This window comes from Colias eurytheme, chromosome 10, assembly GCF_061535395.1.
Source record: "Colias eurytheme isolate Ceu_HAF_F1 chromosome 10, ilColEury1 Martin Lab GWU primary, whole genome shotgun sequence".
Classification (NCBI taxonomy): Eukaryota; Metazoa; Arthropoda; class Insecta; order Lepidoptera; family Pieridae; genus Colias; species Colias eurytheme.
In genome coordinates this window covers 3,003,306-3,026,137 of record NC_142989.1, presented here as the reverse complement: position 1 = coordinate 3,026,137, position 22,832 = coordinate 3,003,306, and the positions used below count along the sequence as shown (strand labels likewise).

Genomic DNA, 22,832 nt, shown 5'->3' with positions numbered 1-22,832 from the left:
GAACCAAAGAACGCGAACTTTGAACTTGGTCAGTGGTCCTTGAAACTTGGAAGTTTGCGCCATCCGGCGCGTCATAATTTTTGGTGCTAATGTTGACATTGACAAATGACACATACAGATTATTAAATATTTATTATTCATTAAAAACGTGACTCACAGACTAAACATAAGCAAAATGTACAAAAAAAACATTTTTAGCCCCTTATTTTTCAAATATACATTATTAAATTCATTATAGATGTTCTAATCCGGATTTATTTTCCAGATTATATTTAATTATCATAACTAAGCATCGGAAAATCGTTATGAATACCCCTGCTTCCTTCTTACTTCACTGACTAGTGACTACAGAGTTACAGACAAAATAAGTATATAATACTCTACACTACATATATCTATACCATTATGAAATGTGTTTTGATTAATTAAATAATTGTCTTAAAATTAAACAAAACACTACGTATTCTTACTTACAGCTGATATCAGATATAATATGCCGATTACCGAATAACAATAATATATTATAACCTCAAAATTTTATGACATGAAGTCGGCACTTAAATTTCAATTAGTACACAACAAACGATGTAATCGTTAGTAAGAGTTGTGTGTTGAGAAATAACTTAAAATATTTAGTATTATTTAAAATGCACCGCTAAGTTGTACTTGAACGATTGATTTATTTTTGAAGTGCTAAGTTGTAACTTGTAGTGTAACGTTTAGGAACCTTTGACTTTTAATTCATTTACATAAAAAATCTCTTAACAAACATTGTGAGTATATCATCATTTTATATTAATAACATGGACTACAATAACTGTCTTCATTAGTATGTGTAATGAGGTCTATGTGACCTATTTTTCCAATTTCATAATATTGTTTCACACAATTTTTCTATTCTACTGAAATTTATATTCTATTTAACTTAATAAGAGTCTTATTAACTTACCCTAATGCGTTCAATTATTATGAATAATTATATACTTAGTATGAAGTGTTAGATTTTTTTTTAGTTTTTTATGTTTATAAAAACTACATCTGTCAAGAACTTCATTGATGAAAGTGCTAATCTAAAAAGTTGTCTATGCTTACGTCACAAATAGCGCGATTATTTAAATTATTTATAATATTATGAATTCATACAATGTCTTTTGTTATTGTTAATTTAATTTCTCTTTACATAGATACATACCTTAGTAGTTTTGTGAAAATTTCTAGATACCAAGTGTAATAACCTACCTAAAAATGTTTATTTATTTAAACAGGAAGATGAAATAGTAAAATCACTTATTCTTTATTATGTAATTATTTTATTAATTTGAATAAATATAGATTGAATATCGCAAACATTAATGTATTTTCATCTTATTTTCATAGAGAATAAAATTTTTCCCATAAAACACTTTTTTTTTCGTTCTAATTTATTCTCAAGTAGGCATTGAGGCTATAAGTAGGTACCTAGTGTTGAAAGTTAAATCCAATAAATATTAAAAAAAAATCGTTTATTTTGTTAGTTCATATAGTTTATAATCTCTAAGTATAAGTTCTAATTATTAGAACTAGACAAAATATAAGTGGGGTCAACCGGAAGGCACAAGCTTTCAAATAAAAAAGAATCATTGAAATTGGTTAACCCATGCGAAAGTGAACAAATTAAAAAGAAAGAAATAATAGATACAATATTTGAATTGAGAACCTCCTTTTTTGAAGTCGGTTGAAGATTAACGTGTTTCTTGTTGTTGTTGCCTGTTTCTTGGCTGCGCATTACAATTATTCACATTAGAACAATTTAATTGCTTAAAATTAAACTGTACCGTATATTGTAGAGTATAAGAATTACTTTCGAGGTTACGCTCCGAGTAAGGATAATATTATAATTATGTACCTATATAATTATTAGTAATACTTCTTACTCTGATATTAATACTGTTAAATATAAATACCGATATATTTTGTTTGTTTCCCTATATGAAACACTTAAAACAAGTTTTAGTTTACTTATGAAGCGTTATTGAAGACTCGGTTCATTTTTCTCCGAAGTGCAAATTGCAATTGACTGATGCTTGTATTCTGTAGATATATATGTCCGTATGTAGCCTGTAGGTATATGGGGAAGACATCTAATTATGTTATTCTCAGAACAATCTTGTTCACAGGTATCAGGATAAGAAATACAAGACATGTTTTATACTATAGTTATGTACAGACTTTTATTATAATAATGATGACGATAATCGCGTGCAAAAGTATCTTTTATTCGGAAATACTCGTTTCCAATGTTTTTTATCAGTACTCATTATGAATAAATGCTGTAAAATTAAATACTTTATATTTTAATCTGAAATTTGCAGAATTCTTTACATGGTTTAATGTATCGTATTTAATATACAATACGTCTATAGGTATTTAATGTGCATATGCTAAGTACCCAACCTTTTTTTGCAGACAATGGCACGAATGGTTTTCGTAGCATGGGATTATGTTATTATGGCCACTACCATGCTAATATCTATCGGCATTGGTATTTATTTTAGATTTAGCGGCGGTAAACAGAGAACAAACGAGGTACATAATTAAAAAAAAACGTAACTAATAATTGCCTTTTTTCTAAGCCTTTTTTTCACCAAATTAAAAATATTTTTTTATTCCAGGAATACCTTATGGCGAATCGAAACATGTCAATATTTCCCGTAGCGGTGTCGCTTATGGCTTCCTTTGTATCTGCAATCACAATTTTGGGACTATCTGCTGAAAATTATTATTATGGAATGCAATTTGCAGTTATAAATATATCGTATTTTCTTGCTACTCCAATCGCCTCTCGATATTATTTGCCAGTATTTTTTGGATTGCAAAAAACGAGTACCTATGAATATTTGGAATTAAGATTTGGTCCGCGTATAAGAATGTTGGCGTCATTAACATATACCTTTCAAATGATATTGTACAATGGGGTGGTGCTGTATGCTCCGGCAATTGTTCTAGAATCAGTAACTGGATTGGATAGATTGATATCTATATTAGTGGTGGGTTTAGCGTGTACATTTTACTCAACAATAGGGGGTATGAAAGCGGTACTATTTACGGATTTATTGCAATCATTTCTTATGTTGAGCGCTGTTGTCAGTGTTGTTATATTCGCTTCAATACAAGTTGGAGGCTTTGGGAATATATTCGTTATAGCGAAAGAGCGAGGACGTCTGGATTTTACACAGTAAGTAGTTTTCTATTGAATATATAGAATGTTTTACCTTGTATGTGTTTTGGTCTGATATTAAATCGATAATATCATGTTTCAGTTTTTCATTGGACCCAACAGAAAGACACACATGGTGGTCATTGATTGTTGGAGGTTTTATTACATACCTATCTTTATACGCAGTAAATCATACGCAAGTGAGTTAAAAAATGACATTATCTGAGTATATTTCAATGATAGTGGTTCGTAATTGCATGAATGTTTTTCAGGTACAACGTTTGTTGACAGTCAGTACATTGTCGAGATCGCAGATGTGTTTATGGTGGAGCTGGCCAGTTCTGTCGATTCTCAGTATTGTGACGTGTACTAGTGGTCTTGCTATATACGCTGTTTATAAAGATTGCGATCCTTTTCTCACTAAGAATGTAGCGGGAGTAAGTTACATTTCCTACTATTTTTTATTCGCAAAGCAAATCAGACATGACAATAATTAATTATTGATTGGGATCAATAGGTACCTAACTTGCAAACTTATTTCTATTAAACGCTCATAATATTACGAAGGGTATAGGATATTTTCATAGATTTCAAGCGTGTTCACTGTTCATCCTTATAAACGACGATGCAGACTTTACGCCTAAAACAGAGGTCATATTAATTATATTCCAGATAGATCAGTTAATGCCATACTATGTGGTTGACGCGATGAGGTCAGTACCAGGATTGGCCGGTTTGTTCGTGGCAGGCATTTTTAGCGCATCACTATCGACTGTTTCTGCATCTTGTAATGCCCTTGCTGCTGTGACTCTTACGGATTATGTTAGCAGGTAGGACATGCATGAATGGCTATTAGGTAATAAATTAAATAAGATTCAAAGCTTGATATTCGATGAGAAATTGCTATATTTATTATTTATTTTAGTAGGTAACGTAAGTATTCATTATTTCGTTTAGTAAGTCGTAAGCCTTAGCTACAGCTGTGAGAAGAAAGTCGGTGAATGTTTTGCGCGAACCTCAATTATTTAACAAGGAATACAAAATGGTGGTATTTTTAATTATGTGTATGATTCTTTTATGTTCCCGAAATAATTGCTTTTGATAATGATTAAATTACGTTTCAGATGGTGCAAAATAAATGATTTATATATCCCGTGGTTGACAAAAATAGCGGCATGTGGATACGGTCTCTTGTTCCTAGCGCTGGCATTTTTAGCGGAACATTTAGGGTGCACTCACACACATCAGTCACCGTCAAGTCACCGATGACTGATCGGTGACGGTTTGTGTACGTATCCACAAACACCAGTCACCGTCATGTTGTCCGTCAGTCACGTCGCCGGTTTGACTGAATCATTGAACACATACATCAGGTTAGTGAGTGATTAGACGTGTGTCACGCTAGAGAACATGTAGCAATTGACGGTAGCACGACGCTGACTGAACTGAGACGTGACGGCACCGGGTGAGTGGGGATAAAAGTATGATACATGTATGGAAAGATTATTTGACGTGCCTGACCGGGGACGTCACTGATAGATTTCGTGCCGGCGACTGTCGTGTGGGAACAGAGTCATACTAGAACTATTGATACATATTTTTTTTTAATCCTGTCCGGTGACGTGCCGTGACGGTGACTGATGTGTGTGAGTGCACCCTTAGGGGGAGTGTTGCAAGCGGCTTTAACTATTTTCGGCGTTGTTGGTGGCCCGTTGTTCGGAGTTTTCACTTTGGGAATGTTCACCACTTACGCTACTGAAATGGTAAATCAATTAATTTTCTTTTATTATCAGCTAATGCATTAGTAATGTTTATAAATCTTTAAAACTGTTCTTAAAAATCTTATCTGCGGTGTACCAACCTTTAACGATCACATACCTACAGACTTTCATAATAATTATCAAAATCTTAGGTTGTATTCGTACATATTGTGTGATATTTTTTCCATTTTATGTTATTTTATTGAGTGTAGTATTACATTTTTCATTAAACATAAAGTAATCAAAATAATTACATAAATTCATCTGATTTTAACATAATGTAAATATTTCTTCCAGGGAGTGTCCACTGCGTTGCTAAGTGGCATGTCCGTAACGTTATGGATGAGCTTTGGGTCACCCCGACCTGTTCCTGTGAAACTGCCACTGAATGTGGACAGTTGTCCTTATAACGTTACTCTTACGCCGATAACTACCTCGAATCCTAGTGATTACTTCTATTTATATAGAATATCGTATATGTGGACCAGTCCGGTAAGTTTTTAACGTAAGTAGGTAATTGAAAACACTTTAGATTCTATAAAATATATATACCACCAAATTGCTTGTTATATCACCTAGTTTAATTGTCATATCAATCAATAATATTATAATCGAATCAAATCTATAGATCGTTTTGTCCCGAGAACGAAGACCATTATAAAGGGGTTACCGACTACAGTATAAGTAGAATATAACTAGTATTGCTATAGGTAGGAATACGGATTATCTACATGTGACAACTGACAGCGTATCTTGCATGTAGGGTAGGCCGAGACATGTTGTGTGTTTGCGCATATCGGTTTCGAATAGGTGCTAATGGTGTGCTCGCTGGTATCGATGACGTGGAGGCATTTAGAGCACCTATAATATCGCTTCGTTAATAGGGTTAGGCTTTGTAGTGTATCTCGTGTATATAGAGGAGGAGTGTTTGTGTTCTCCAGATCGGTTTCGTGTGGGTGCTAGTGGTGGGCTCGCTGGTGTCTCTCGTGTGGAGACACGCACAGCCGTGGCAGCGCGCCGGCCGCCCGCACCCCGACCCCGCGCTCTTCACTCCACCGCTCGCCAACTATCTGCGCGCTAAATATAACGTTCAGGAACCTAACGTGCAGGTGAGGACATAAATATTATGACACGAATAATTGGCTTAGCCTTAACAACTTTTTTAATACCTGAGGAATTGATTAAATTGTTTACTACTTATTATTAACTTTTACCCGTTTTTTACCAAATATGTACATAAATTAGGTACATAATTATCTACAAAAAAGATAAGTTTTTAATTTGATTTGTTGCAGCTTCACCTTATAAAGAGCGATGAAGATAAATAACCTCTAGAAACCATCAAACAACATTCAGCATTTTCTTTATATTTTAATTGTTACGGATCTGATTCCTCAATGAAGACGTAGTTTTAAGGCTTAATTTATACTTTATTCGTTTAAATAATATAAAAGATACTTAATCAGTGAAACTGTTTAAGGCTGTGATTTCAGTATTTATGGGATAATCGGGTAAGATAGGTATTTTGGTTTTTGACTTAATGTGTTTGAATATTATTTAAACTTATTAAACGTATTTATAGAATGACAAAATAGATAAGACCATGGGCGTAGCTAGCCATGGGCTCAGGGTGGGGCAATCATAAAAAATAATATGTAACTAGAAACAGTACCCGAGGTCTTATCCCGGTAAAATTTTAGGGTTCCAAACCGTAAAAGGAAAAAACGGAACCCTTATATGATCACTTTGTTGTCCGTCTGTCTGCCTGCTTATCTTTAAACTTTTTTCTCAGGAACGCGTAGAGATATGAAGCTCAATTTAATATTAAATACTAATGTCTACCGTCCCTTGAAGCTGTGAAAAAATCAAACTTATAAACCAACGCAATCAAAAGATACAGCCGTTTATGCTGTAAAATTTCGCAAATTGCGACTTTTGCAAGGGAATCATAACCTACAGGGTACTTTCTGTGAACACGGAATCTTGAAATTTGGTAAGAAGCAACATCTTATATGACAGATAGAAGAATAATTATTGTGGAAAGTATAAATTTTCTGTAACAACATATAAACAGGCTCATACGCAACCATCGGTGCGCAAGTTCAACTCGCGGTTTTTATTTCATAAAAAATGGTCAGAAGGGTCTGGCTGGGTGTTGTAGGAACAACACCCGGCCTTGTATCAAGAAATAAGTTAACAGTTGTGTCTTCTAGATACTACATGGATGTAGTTAATAGTAGACACTAAGAGTAGACACAACCAAAAAACCGGCCAAGTGCGAATCGAACTCACGCACCGAGGGTTCTATACAAACATGATTTTTTTGTTGTTACTTTAAATTTATGCTTTTCGCAATTTTTTTCTTTATCTGCGCTATAAGAAGTTACTTAATACAGATTCTGGTTTCACGGGAAGTACCCTGTAGGTTTTGTTTCTTGGGACCCTTTCGATTATTGAAATTTTTTTGCAAAAGCGGCTGTATCTTTTTGATTGCTTTGCCTTGTTGGATTTTTCATTTTTTTTTTGCTTCAAAGGACCTTAGATTTGAGTATTCGATCCACGCGTTCCTGATAAAAAAGGTGTTGATAGGCAGACGGACAACAAAGTGATCCTATACCTAAGGGTTCCGCTTTTTTCCTTTTGGTGGTTCAGAACCCTAAACATAATATGTTTGGGGCTACTTTATTATACAGTTTAGCTTTCTATAAATACAATAATTTGATTTATTAATTTCTTTTTTACCATGAAATATAGTTTAAAAAGTTCTTGGCCAATATCTCAAAAACTATCCACTTTGGGGCAAAAGTAATTAATGTGACCTTTTTTGTAGAGAATAAAATTTCGCATCTTTTCTACCTTGTGAACTTTTTCGTAAATCTGAATGTTTTCCATCGCCCATATTTTTTTGTATAGAACGTTTAATGTAGAAATGCCGCGGGCGGCCGAAAAATTTATAGGTAAGCAGTTACTTACCTATAAATTTTTAAGCACTACAGCACATCTTTTTTTTAGTTTGTTGAATTTGTACCATTATATTTATACCAAGCATACCTTGAAATTTTCGATTAAACGCCCAGTAGTCAAACATAAAACGTTCTATAACTCAAAAAGTACGGGCATTAGAAAAAAAATCAAACAAATACTGTAGTGTTGAAAATAAAGTGCTCTTAAAAAATGAATAGATGCATTTTATTGATTAGTCAAATATTTTAAGAGTTATTAGCCAGAAACGATAAACCGGTTCATTAAATAGGCCATAAATCGTAAACGGTAAGTTTTACAAAAAAGTTTACAAGATGAAAAAGATGCGAAATTTAATTCTCTACAAAAAAGTTATAATAATTTTTTCCCTAAAGTAGATAGTTTCCGAGAAATCGGAGAAAAAGATTGCGTTTGTGTACGCATAAGATAAATCATACCAGCTTTTTGTTTTGATCGCATTTTTTTATGTCTACTGATGACTTTTGAGTGTGAATTTCTTACAAATATTAAGTATATAATATGTAGTTAGTACCTAGATAATTTAGTTTTTTTAAATTTGGTTAGGTACTTAGGTACCTTCCAGGTCAGAGCCAGGGTGGGGCAAGTGCCCCACCCTGCCCCACCGTGGCTACGCCCATGGATAAGACATACATATTATATATTTTATTGCTCTAGGTACATTATTAAGGAGAAACAAACATTAAAGCATTAAGCACTGCCATGCAATATAAATCTAATTTTATATTTTCTTAGACAATGATTAGTGTTAACTACCACAAAGTATTCCTGATTTCGATATTTTATAAGTTTCCAATTTCTATTTAATAGGATTTGGAAATTGTTTAGAACACAACATGTACTTTAAAGCTTAAGGATTGGTTGTTTGTATTAGGTATTTGATATTAGATTTTATTTAAAAATTTTGTTATTACAAGTGATGAGTAAACCTATAAATTTTTATGGGGATATGGTTTCTTAGGTACTTAATGTTTACTTATTTCATGGATCTGAATCTAAACAATTACCAAAATTTTGTAAATTTATATTTTACGAAATAAAACTATTTAAAATGTTCATCTTATTTTATTAGTATAACCTTATTTAAAACTTATACTCTAGGTAATCCCTTAAAATATACGAATATTATTTTATGCGGATAAGAAACCACGACTTTCTGATAATTCTTCCAAACGATGACGTAAAATTGTGTTCTGGAAAAAATAATATATATTTGTCTTATTAAGAAAAAAAACACTGAAGTGATAAGCCAAAAAATATAGTTGAAATTGCAGTAAGAGCTAGCGCGCACGAGCAACTTTGTCTCCTCAACTATTTTGTCTCCGCAACAATTTTGTCATGCTCCACCCATGGGCTAGTATGAAAGTGCGCGCACGTAGCGACACAACTCCCCATACAATTATTGATGGGAGATGGTTGCTCGTGCAATTGATGGTTGCTTGTGCGCGCTAGCTCTAAGATGAAAATTTTAATAACAAATTTTTTGATTACCTCTCTCAATAAATCTTCCTCCCTTTCGGCTGCGATTTTGAGCATTTCCTTGGATTTTTCTAGAAGTAAATCCTTCTCATGAATACTCCTTTTAAGGTTCATGATCTCCGTTCTATATGATTCTAATTGGTTACGATTCTGCGAAATTATCAAAAAAGTTTTTTAAAGAAAAATTTTCGTAAAAAGGATACGATAAATAAATATTATTAGCATTCTTAGACAAGTATAGATTTCGAGTATGTACTTACATATTGGTTCATGATCAAATATTATTTAATCTAGGTATGTATAATGCTTAATGCGGCAGATTGGGGACTGGGGTGCAATAATAATTTGTGAGTTTTACTTGTATAGTATGTATTAATAATTATATTATCTGTGGTTTTACTAATAGCACAGATAATAACTAGTAGCTAGCTAATAGCAAAATACTTTAAACTCACTCTATCCACACTACTTTGCCCACTTGTTGGTCTTGAGTCAGAACGCTTGTGTCCGGAAATTGTTGACTTTTGATCAGCTTGCAATTTACTCACTAAACCTGTAAATTACAATTAGATTAAAAACTATCAAAGAAATCAGATTTATCCGTCTCATTAATAGTTAAAAATGCTTTTTTTTACAATTTGTATAAATTTATTATATTAATTGTTTTTAAAGGATATTTGAATATTTTCATTATTAATTTAACCAACCTCTAAGTGTGAGGACGGTTTGCTCCAAATCATTAACCCGTTGATGATGTACTGGGGCACTTTCAATTGTATTCAACTTTAATGTTAGTTGCATGTTTTCTTCCTTTAGCATTTCACAATAACTGTAATTGTGAAATTTATGAATATAGTTACTTATGAATTGATGATAGTTTACTTAGGCTGTTATTGCCCAGAATATTTGGTGGATTCAAGAACTAGGTACTGATTCGAAATGCTAAATTATTTTTGTGTCGTACAGTCCATATAATATAAAATCAAGATACGATAAAAAGTAGCGAAGAAGCAATGAAAAATGTTGCAAAAGCGGGAAAAAAATATTACGTTTCAGAGCAAGTAAGTTTTTGGGTCAGCTGGTTATTTATTATGTACCTTTTCCAGTAGTCGAGTTCAGGTTTGGAGTCCTGGTTCGATCTGAGTGGAGATTTAATTTGTGCTTCCAGTAATGCTGACTCCAGCTTTAACACTTGCCCCTTCAGTGATGTTATTTCTGCCAATGATTTTTCATACTCGGATACCAGTGGCTCATTACCCTGAGAACAACATCGTAATGAAAATTGTTTTAATTTGATCTACAGTGAAAATGAAAATGAAAAATTATTTATTTCAGCAAAAACACAGTATGTAACAAAACAAAATTTAACAACATCATATTTTGCTGTCACTTATTATACCTACAATATAATTATTAACTGTAGCTCCCACACTAAGAGAACTTGTGTCGTGGGAGCTGGTACGATTATAAAGAATGGATTTGCTCGTGGTACCGTAATTGTTGATTAAAAAAGATTTAAAATAACTAATTTAAATATAAGATATGAATTGAGTACAACTAATGAACTAAATTTAAAAAATAAATATAAATAAATAGATACCTAACTATATAAATAAATAAAATAAGTTAAATAAGTACATAACTAAATTAAAGTTAAAATAAATAAAATTATATGATACATATACAATATAATGTAAATAAACAATAATTTATATTAATTTAATGTATTGAGACAAGAAGCTTTTCTGTTTGTGTGTAATTTAATGATTTTAAATAGCATGTAATAACTTTTTTAGCTTTAAAAATAGAAAAACTCTTAATGTTACATTTTAAATTTATTTTATTATATATAAAGATGCCAATGTATGGGTTCATGCGCTTAGCGAATGTTGAGTGTGTAGTTATGTTTGGAATTTTGAAGACACGCTTTTTTACAAGATCTTTGTAATCAACTAAATTTAAGATAGATTTATGGGTGGAAAGAGAGCTATAGAGGATGAAAAGCTGCCGCACCGTCAGAACGTCACTGTCTTTATAAAGTTCAGAGGTTGGGTATCTGAAGGGCTTGCATAACATTGTTTTTAGGACCGCTCGTTGAGCTCTTTCAAGGCCGATAAGTGATGTTTTCGCAGCCCCGCCCCAAGAGTTAATACAATAAGTGATAATGGATTGGCAAAGAGCATAATAAACATTCCTAAGCAGATCAGTTTTAGCAGAATTCCGAAGTTTTTTTATTATACCTGAAATTTTACGGACACGATCAGAGAGCAGATGTATGTGACTCTTAAAGTTCAAATTTTCATCCAACATGATACCCAGGTATTTTACCTTTTGAGCTCTTTTAATTGAAAGATTAGCCGTCCCTGTTTGCGGAAACTCTATCATGTCGCATAAAGAGGGTGCCGAAACTGAAGTTTTATGAAAACAAATATAATTGGTTTTATCTACATTTAGTGTTAGTAAATTGCGTTCGAGCCATGAATTAATTTGAGTCATACCTTTTTGAGCGGTAGACACAGCCTCATCCCAATTTTCACCGCAGAAAATGACAGCTGTATCGTCTGCGTAGCAGAGAATATCCGCGTTAGATAGAGGGACCTTGTGAATGTCGTCCATATAAAGTATAAAAAGGGTGGGGCCTAAGATGCTACCTTGTGGGACTCCAAAATTGACCTCTCTCGTTGAGCTTCTTTGGTCTCCAATTTTAACACACTGAAGCCTTCCCTTCAGATAGCTCTCAAACCACAGAAGTGCGTGGCCTTTGATACCGCATCCATCAAGCTTTCTAAGCAGTAATGGAATAGAAACGGTATCAAATGCCTTTGCAAGGTCGAGAAATACACAAAGACAGCTTCTTCTGCAATCTAAATGCGAAGCAACAATTGACGTGAGGAGGGAGACTGCATCGGCTGTGCTTTTCTTCCGTCTAAAACCAAATTGATGGTTTGAGATTAGGTTATTACTCTCTAAGTATTTAACCAAACGAGAATTTACTATTTTTTCGAGAATTTTTGAGAAGACACCCAATAAAGAAATAGGCCTGTAATTATTCGGGTTGTCACGTTCCCCCGCTTTGTGAATTGGGGATACTGAGGCAATTTTCCAACTATCAGGGAAAATTCCCTGTGATAAACTAAGATTATATATTGAGGTTAGGGGGCCGAGGATCTCTTGACGGATCCGCTTAACCAGTAAATTGTTCAGGCCGTCAATACCCGGAGCTTTGTTGTTCTCCAGTTGCATTATCAAAGATTCCACTTCATGTATGTTAGTTGGTGTCATAAAGAATGAGTTTACGGGAGAATTATTAAAACAAATTGTAGAAGCTAAATCTTCTTGAGTGACTTTAATCTTCTCTAATATCTGTGTTGCGTAAGATTCTCCAATAGAAGTAAAATGTTTGTTGCATGCTTCAAGGGACTGAGAAGGATTTAAACAGTGGATGTTCAAGAGCTCTGACGGTTCTCTTTTAGAAATAGATAAATTACAAATATTCTTTACGGCTTCCCAGGTTTTTTTTGGATTGCCCGCACTATCACTCAGAAGGGAAACTTCGTATTCACGCTTAAGTTTCTTCAGTAAATTATTTGTAAAGTTACGGTAACGATTGTAAATGTGCAGTAGTATTGTATCAAGAGGATTTCTTCTAACACGTGTATGGAGTCGATCTCTGTGTCGTATACAACGGAGTAAGCCGGGACTTATCCAAGGTTTTAAGATAGTGTTTGACCTGCGGCAGGGATATTTGCGAGTGTGTTTGTTTACTATTGATAGAATCGTATCGGTGAAAGTTTGGACTATTAGGTGTAAGTTGTTTAGTAAGCATAATTATTATTTAAAACTTTTTGATTTATTATATATGAAGAAAAGATCAATGACTTAATAGTAGTAATACTACTACATACTAGTTACTTACCCATGTCTCAGTAAAAGTTATTTTACAAAAATATTTTAGTATTATAGAAAGTATTAAATAAAAAATATATATTTTCATTTGAATTATTTTTTATACAGTACAGTTTATTCTTCACCTTTTCAGCGATTTCCAAGGCAACAATTCTTCGCTGTTGAGCTTCCACTCTTTCCAGTAAGGATTTTGTGAGCAGATGAGGTGGATTGTCGCAATATTCGTGTCTGACTCTGTCCACACTCGATTTCTCTGATGATTCTTCGTTTTGTTTCTCTATAGCTAACTGTTTCTCACCTGCAAAGTATTCTTAATCAGAGTAAATTTATTAAGTTCTTAATAGATAAAAGTATCTTCTCAAAATCATTGCAATATTTGGTAGAAATTAATTTAGGCTTACTTTTAGTTTCTGATAATCTTGCCAGTAGTATTCGTTTTTCTTTTTCTAATCGGGATATTGCCGATTTTGCTAGATTGAAACTGGATTCTAATTTCAATATTTCTTGACATTTTTCGTCGTATCTTGCTTGCCAACGTTCCGAAGCTTGTTGGGCTCTGTAATCAGAATTATAAACAGTTATAAATTTTCTTTGAGGTTCGAATGGAACGGCATTCGAGACTGCAGCATATACATTTTTACAATATTTAAACCTTGCTAGGTACATAATTGTAATATTAGGGCGCAAATAAATGCTCCCTCACTCTATACCAAAATATTTGATTGGAGTAACATTTTAGCTACGCATCAATTAGATATCATGATAATAATCTGCTGTATCGGGCTGTAGTTAGTTAGCTAAATAAGATCCAGATAAAAAATAAAACCTTTTCCATTTGTCCCAAAGCGCCACAGTGGAGTTTGCGTCTCGGCGTGCGCTCGTCAACTGCGCTTGTAGGGTCGCTATCTTGTTTTGGAGTGCTGCCGATTCTGCTGACGGTACCTTTTGTCCAGATGTACTTCTGTAAAACGTTATGAATCATATTTAATATTCTATGAGAAAAATAATATTTGGTAATGAGCGTATTGTTATAGACCAATCTAATGTACGCCTTAACGTTAAAATTGAGTAAAGTAAGGGATAACTTGACTTTGCAAACTTTAAAATACTGAATTCCAGAAGTATAGAGAAAAGAAAACGCACATTCTAAAAACTTGATTTTTAAGATTCTGTGCATCAAGACGAGCCCTTCTCTCTCGACCAGCAAGCGCTTTGATTTGCTTCCGTAAAAGTGCATTTTGTTTGCCCATAAGCTGTTTCTCTCTTCTCAGTCGATCTATTAGAGGTTCTTGCCTGAAACGGACGTATCAATGATCAGAAATGTATAGTATATAATACAATGTGAAATTATATTTATTGGACCGTAGTGTAACGTAACTTTAATGAAAGTCATATACATGGACCTTGCAACCTTTTGCCCGTACATCAAAAAACTTACACAAAATTGTACTAAATTATCATCTCAATCTCAAAACTGTACAAAAACTCATTTATATACTTTATGAGGGATTGATCAAAGTTTAGAGTTTCTTAATAGAAGAAGGTATCAATACCAATAATAAAAAAGAGAAACGTACCATATTGCAGTAGAACTGGCAGGAAACTTTTTCAGATCATCCTGCAAATCTGTCAGATTGCCGGTGGATTCAAATTTCAGCTCTAACATGTCGGAATCCTGATGCGAGATCGCGTCACTGACTTCTTCAACTTCTACAATCGCGGATAAATCGAAACTTGGATCATTTATAGAAATCATAGTTTGCATGTTCATTACTTGTGTCTGAAATTTTTAAATTTATCTTCATTAGGTATCGATAATTTTACTTTGTAAGTAGTTAAGTAAAATGAAATGTTTTAAGTTATCACGACTTACGACTTTTTAACAAGTTTTTATTATGACGCCGAGGAACCATTTCTATTACCAAGATTCATAATTAAATAGGCTAAGTTGTTGAAATTGAATTTTAATAACTCAGGCCCCGGAATCACAGACACAATAGAAAATCTATTGTGTCGTGGACCGATCGGGCCGTTCGGGGCTCAATGGGTAAGTAAAAATTTACCTTGAGGTTGTTGATGATAGCGCGAAGATGTTCAATGTGAGCGTCCTTTTCAGCTAATTGTTTTAAATGCACTGTTTTTTGTTCAGTCAATCGCGTACGTAGTTCCATGTGTTCACGTTGAGTTTCATTAAGTTGTGAGAGCCAATGTTGATTTTCTGCTTTATACGAATCAACCTAAACATAGTTAAAATCTTCCAATAGAAAAGTTATCGTAAATTTTCAGTAAAATCCTCTTTCGACTTTCGTGCACGTCATATTATCTTAAGTTGGTTTTGTGTGCATGAAAATTAAAAATGTGATAAGTATTAATAGGTATATTACAGTACTTCTTTGCTAATATTTATCACAAAAACATTAAAGGGTTATGAAACATTAAATATAAAACAAAAGCAAGATACCATACCCACATCAGTACGTAGGGAACACCATAAAATAAAAGGACATCTATATTTTAAATATTGATACTTTTTACTCACTTCCTGATTGTGTCTTTCCTGTAATTGTGAACTTAATTGTTCCATTTTCGTTAATCTTTCGGAAGCTAAATTTTTCCACCTTTCCAATTCACTTTTACACGCTTTCCTTTGGAATTACATAAAAAATTGCGTTACATATTTACATAACACAGTTTAAAGGCAAGTAACTACAGTTATAATAAAAAAATGTTATACTAACAACTCAGATTCACAGGTATCCAGGTTGCAATTTAGCTTGAAACATTTATCTTCTAATTCTGTAATATTTGTTTCCAATTTTTCGGAAGTGCCTTTGATGTTTACTTCATTTATAGTGTTAGTGTCGCTTCTCCTAGGAAAACGATTAAAAGTTATTAATACAGATTACCACCAGATTACCAGATGTTATCACGTAAGCATATTATGATAAGATTGTTATCAAGAAATCTGAAATACGATAATGGATTGCTCATATTACGTACTGATCAAGCTGGGCCTGTAATGCGCGAAGTTTAAATTGTAAATCGTTTATTAATTTTCCATATTCTTCTCTCTCATTATTTATTAACTCTTTGTATTCTTCTATAATTTTATTTTTGCTATTTTCTATCTGTTTCATATTTAATATTAGCGATTTATTTTCTTCATTAGCTTCGCTTTGCCATCGCGCTTGACTAATATTATTATTTTTATATTCATTTAGTTGTCTTTTTAAACTTTCAGTATTGGTCTGCAGGGTTTCATATAACTTATCTTTATGCATATTTGTGTTTATTAAAGTTTGTATTTTTTCTTGTAATTCTATTTTGTCTTTATTTAGTGCATTGTTGAGGAGGTTTAATTGAGTTATTTCATGCGCTTGTTCATTATAAGATAACATTACTTCTCTAAACTCTTTTTCGCGCTTATACTTGTCTTCTGTAATGATATCTAGCTCCTTTTTAAGTTCTTTTATCCGTTCATCTTCATCAAGCTGTACTTCTTTATGTACTTTTTTATTGTTGTAAACCACTGTTTGAATTTGAACACTTTTCATTTCTATCGGCTGAGCTTGAGTAGACTTTGTAATATATTCATTATTTTTTGGAGGAATTTTACGTAATGTGTATGTTTCATCTCCTAAAATAACAATACGAATTAGACTTACAAGACAATGTTTTGAATTTGTTATGTAATGTTTTATTTTAAGAAATTGAATGGAAGTTTTTACCTTTCTTACTAGAATCAGTATCTGAATGTATATCCTCAACTTCTAAGGAATCGTCATTTTTGCTATTTGATGAAGTTTTATTTTCCATAATTTGATTTTGTTTCGCAGGAATGAAACCCCGATTTATCAATAGCAAAGTCTTTTCTAAATTATTACAACGGTTGACTAGAGTGCTTCGTGACTGTTCAAGAATTTCAATTTTTTTCTTATTGTGTTCTAATTCCATTTCGTTTCTTTTTTCCTTTATTGTAAGAAAAATATGTACATTAAATTATTTGTTAATAATATGAAGCAATTAGTAAATAATTAAATGAAATAGAATCAATAGTCACCATCATTAAATGTTTTATTTTGTGCGGGCAGCAGTCTTGATCTTCTAGACACTTTGATAAATTAATTATTTGATCGTAAACACTATGTTTAGTCATAAGTCCTGTACGCAACTCTTCTACTTCATTAAGTTTTTCATTTAGGTCTCTTGTTTTTTCTTGCATGTAATCAACACTGTTCATGAAACTTTCAATACTAAGAAGTGGTAGTACTCCTTGATATTGTTGCCTTAGACTTTCATTTACTTCAAACATATTCCTACAAATATTAATTCATTTTAAAATTGCGTACAAATTAAAATTAACTCGCAAAATTCTAAAATGCAGCTTTACTAAAAATACAATCAATTACCGAAACTTTATTCCATTCCGTGCCACATAAACATGCAATACTTTTTGTTGCTTTTCCAACATTTCTTCGGCGTCTATTCGAAGCTGGCGTTCTTTATTCAATGTCAATTTTAATGTTTCAATTCTTTGAAGATTTTCTACGTTTTGCAAATGAGCTAACAAAATTTCATTGTTTAATCTGAGAATAAACAGATCATGAATAATAATTTAAAATATTTGGTATTTTAAATAAATTGTGATATTTTATTTTATTTTGTCTGATACCTAGATATTGCAGCTGCGTTTCGTCCTGGAACTTGAAGGTCGACGATTTGATGACGTAATATATTAACTTCTTTTTGAATACTCAAATCATTATGAGAATAAGCCTGTAACTGATCAATTATTTGGGTTTCAATGAACTGTGTATTTTACGAATGACCTGATTTCATAACTAAGATATAAATTTTTAGAGAATAGGTATAATATAGAAGTATTGAAATGACCGTTCTCATTTTATTATGTATGTATTCACAAATGTGAATGCGAAGTAAATTTACCTTCATACAACTTTTATCTAATTCTTTCTTTAATTCTCGACACTGTTCTTTGAGTGCAATGTTTTCAATTGTTGCGTTTTGTAAGCTTTCCTTCATGAAATTTATTTCTTCATTCGTTAAACTACACGACATCTTGTTCCTAGAAAATAATTATCAAAGTTTTTATAATTTATAATTAATAAGTAGAAATTACATTCAATGTATTTAATATAGAATGAATAATATTATATTGAATATAATTTTACTCATTTTATGTGTAGTCTTCAGTGGAATGTTTGACGTTTGTATTTGATATAGGGAAAATTTAATTTTAACTAGGATAGTAATAAGAATAAAATCAATCTTACATAAATTCATTGTGAGTTTTTTCTAGCTCATAGACTTTTTTGTTCAAATTTTCTATTTCCTTTGTTTTATCTTGAAGCTGGTTCGATAGTTCCACTATTTGATTTTGTGTTATTGATTTTTCCAATTGTTTTTGTAATTCGTCTTTCTCGTTTCCCCCTGTTAATTTTAATGCAATGATAAAAACATTTTGAATGTATATTAGATGATATTTAAAGTACTAACTGAATTGTTACAAACCTTCGTTTAAGTAATTTTTGAAATGATCTATTATTTCTATTTTTTGAGCATTCAGGTGTGTTAAAAAGTCTGAAGTTTTAATATGCGTTGACGTATCTCTTGCAAGAAAATTTCGATATTTTAAATGATAGTCAGTAAGAGTAGCATTTTGTTCGAAAAATAATTCAATAGGTATAGATTTACGAAGTTTATCAGTCAGTTCAGTGTTTGCTATCATTATTTTTTGTAGCCTTTCTTCATAATCAGAAGCGAGAAATAATGTTTCCTTCTTTTCTTCTAACAGTTCATTTCTTAAATTTTCATATAGAGTTCGAATATTTTTGTAGTTTTCTTCCAAATAGTTATATTTTGCTTGTGTCACAAACTGATTATTCTCATTGACAATACCTGGTGATGGTTCACTGATATCTTCATCAACAGATTCACAAATCTGCGATTTTAAATTTATAATTTGAGCTTTATAGTGTTCTTCTTGGATAGACCAATTATTTTTGGCGTCCGCTACATTTATTGATAAAGATGATAGTTTTTCATAAAGCGTTTTAAATTTGCTTTTGAAATAAAGCAAGCTATGTTTTACATTTCGTTCATATATTGTATCACCTTTTGAAATTATGTTTTGCAGTTTATCTTTGTCTAAAAAGTCAATATTATTATATGCTTCATCCAGTAACCATGGCCCAAATTCGCCATCGCTGTAATCAAGTGAATGTTCATCCACGCTTGACTCTTTTTCCTTTTGGACAGTAGTTTTAATTTTAGTTAACTCATTTTCTAGTTCAAGGCACTTTTTTGACTCTTGTGAGAGTTGGTTCATCACGTCAAAAGTTTCTCTCCTAAAATGACAATCATTAATTAAAAACACGTAAAATATAAAAAAGAATATCTTTTAATATTCGATAATATTGAATCTATAGATACAATATACATATTTGTAAGTAAAAACACCTTGATTCATGTAATGCAGTAAGCAGGGCGTCTCTTCCTCCCAAAGCAGCTCGTAATTCTAAAATGGTTTTCATGTGTGGAGCAAACCACCCAGCAGCACGTCGTGCTTCCATAGACTGTAGCAACGTATCCAAACTTGGACATTCTAATGTTAAGACTCCAGAAGACGTGGTACCTTTAAAAGTATATGTAATTTAATTTAATTGTTGCTTATGTTGTAAAGTAAGTTAATTTTTATTTGCATAACACCTACTATTATCTTTCAAGTAATTTAATATTTCGGTGAGACTATTTCTTAATCCCTCGTTCTCTTCAAGAATCGATTTGATATCAAGCGATTCACGGTTCTTGTTTATTATATCGTTTTCTTGTAATTCCTTTTGATTCCTATAAAATGATTCATATTAAAAATGCAGTTCTTAAATATAAACGTATTTTTATTTAAAAAATTTCAAGTAATATATTTTCTTCATACTCATCCGCCTTCTTTTGTTCTTCCTCTCTGATAAGTTCGATTGTATCAGTTTCTTCTATCATTACTTCTTTTATTTTATCATCAGTAAAACCAGAGCTTCTTAAAAATTCAATAAGTTTCGATATTTTTTGAGATTTTATATAGTTTTCCATTTCAAGTACAGTAATTTTATTTGCGTTTTGTCGAATTTCCTTTGACCAGTTTACATTTTGTTGTTTAAGGACACGGTAATCCCTTAAAAATCCCTCGGTTGCAATCGTCTCATTTGTTGGTATATTAAGTTTTTGCCTGTATAAGGACCAAAAAAGAATATTAAAATATGTTAAATTTATTTCAAATTATATATTAAAGCTTTAAGTATATATTATAATAATATTTGATAAAAATAAAAATATTAATTATTTTGGTCACCTCATAATTTCATTTTCAATTTGTAGTTCGCTAACAAGCTGATGCAAATTATTTACTTCTTGTACTAAAGATTTTATTCCCACGTCTTTCATTTTTAACTCACGTTTTTTATTTTTTAGACCAGTTATCAAGCTCTTAATTCCTTCATCTTGTTGCAAAATTTGAAGTTGAGTAGTTATATCTGTAAGCTGCAATTATTTTTAGCATGGACTTTATACTTTCATTGTCATATAGTTATTGTATATTAACATACCTCTTTTTCTCGTAATGCAATCATCTCATTTGCACCTTGCAGATCAAATTTTAGTTTTATATTTTTCTTCTCCAAAGAAAGGATAATTTCTTTTTCATTATTGACCGGATTAGTGACATTTTTTTGTTTGCTTTCGGAATTTACAGGAATTGCCCTTTTTAGCTTATTATTTTCTGCTTTTAAAACAGTAATTAATTCAGCGGACTCAACCATGTGGCTCGCAGCTTCCGATAATTTATTTTGTAATTCTTTTATTTTTACCTCTTGATCTTTATACTTAAAAATATTAAGAGAATTAAAAATTGATGTAAGAATTTTAAAATTTTAATTAAGTAATAATGGTATTGGATACATACTTGAGTGTAAAATGAACTGTCGTTCAACAATCTTGATATTTCTTCCTTTTGATTCATATTTTCTGCAGATAATCGGCTTATTTCAGTTTTGTGTAGTTTAATCGTTTCCTGTAGTAAAAAATGTGACTGCATAATATTTGCTATAATATATGTAACATAATCACGAGTTGGTAAAATAACAGCGTGAGCGCAATTTTGTCATTTAAATAAATTTGTTTGTTGAGTAAAATAAATTATTAAATTAAAGTTAGGTACAGTGTATTCTTTTGAAAAAAATATATGTTCGTAGAAATAATAATTATGTTTGATGTTTGTATTTAATTTACCTTTAAATGTTGAAGTTTCAATTTTACATCATCTTGAATGATATCCTGTTTTGATTTTTTTTCATTTAACTTTCTGTTTAAATTTTCTGTTTCCAGAATATATTGGGTTTTATCGTTTTCACATTTTCCAAGTGCAGCTTAAATAAATATATATCATTTTTATTTATTGGAATAATACAGGTCGATAGCAAAAAGGTCATATAATTTAAGTATAATACGATGTATTGATATTTTATTTCCATACAAAACAATGAATTTACCTTTTAATTGCGCACATTCACTGTTAATAGTAAACAGTTGTTCAGTTAAATTGTCGATTATTTGAACAGATTCTTTTAATTTCTCTTTAATCACCGACAACTTTTGTTTTAAATTGGTATTTTCTTCTTCTAGTAACTGAAATTGGATTTCATAATTAATTTTTCTGCACAAATATACCTATATTTGATAATGAAGTTATCTAACTTACTTTAACGTCACTCAAAAGTTTTCTGATATGTTTATTTTTCTTTAATATTTCATTTTCTAGTTCCGCAATTGCCCCCATTTCTGATAATGCATCTCGACTTGATTCACTATCGAGATCTGCTTTTAACGTCGCTTTTTCTAATTCCTCTTTACGTTTTTCTAAAGTAGTGATTTCCGAATATAATTGTTCCAAAATATCTTTATTTGCTTTTATTAAATCTTCTTGATGTGAAATGGTTTCTAATATGTCTGAATCTTTGGAAGGAGAATCTAAGAAACGAAACTTATTATAACTTGTATGACTGTATTATTTTCATATCAATTTTGATTTATGTTTACTTACCCATAACAACAACCTTTCCTTTGGCTTTGTCATATTTTCGTTTCAGTGTGTCCAATTGACCGAGTAAATTATTAACCTAGATGCATTATAATAATAGTTTGATTTAAGTAAATAGAGGCACTAAGGAACTAAGTAATTGACAGCTTTTAAAGAATAGTAAAAGTTGAGCTAAAGGTAAGGTAAGGCGAAAGACGCGGATTGGAATGTACATAGGTAACAATTTGCTATTTTCTAAAAAAAAAAATAAAAATTCTACAGTGGATGTTTAAGAAATAAATAATCTTTGATACAATCAAGATATGGCTAATAGCAGCTACAAACTAAGATACAAAGATTAATAGGTTTAATTGAATAAGTCATTAACTACATATTATGTATT

At 31.6% G+C, this 22,832-nt stretch overlaps 2 protein-coding genes across 3 annotated transcripts; one reads left to right on the top strand and one right to left on the bottom strand.

Annotated features, from left to right (window-relative positions):
• Positions 1-536: 536 nt before the first annotated feature.
• Positions 537-6,552, top strand: LOC149905065 (putative sodium-dependent multivitamin transporter). Of its 2 annotated transcripts, XM_090106131.1 has the most exons (11): positions 537-773; positions 2,446-2,565; positions 2,652-3,214; positions 3,300-3,396; positions 3,469-3,633; positions 3,869-4,026; positions 4,321-4,426; positions 4,861-4,959; positions 5,254-5,448; positions 5,898-6,065; positions 6,252-6,552. In XM_090106131.1, exons 2-11 carry the CDS (start codon positions 2,449-2,451, stop codon positions 6,282-6,284), a joined length of 1,701 nt encoding a protein of 566 aa, XP_089962257.1. In that variant the 5' UTR covers positions 537-773; positions 2,446-2,448; the 3' UTR covers positions 6,285-6,552. The 2 variants fall into 2 exon arrangements, with proteins under 2 accessions (XP_089962257.1, XP_089962258.1); XM_090106132.1 differs by lacking the exon at positions 537-773 and having other exon boundaries at positions 2,196-2,565.
• Positions 6,553-14,130: 7,578 nt separating this feature from the next.
• LOC149905064 (uncharacterized) lies at positions 14,131-16,895 on the bottom strand. Its single transcript, XM_090106525.1, has 7 exons — positions 16,342-16,895; positions 16,080-16,211; positions 15,881-15,986; positions 15,405-15,578; positions 14,919-15,121; positions 14,485-14,634; positions 14,131-14,302 (listed from the first exon to the last, which is right to left on the bottom strand). Exons 1-7 carry the CDS (start codon positions 16,893-16,895, stop codon positions 14,131-14,133), a joined length of 1,491 nt encoding a protein of 496 aa, XP_089962651.1.
• Between the last annotated feature and the right edge of the window lie 5,937 nt (positions 16,896-22,832).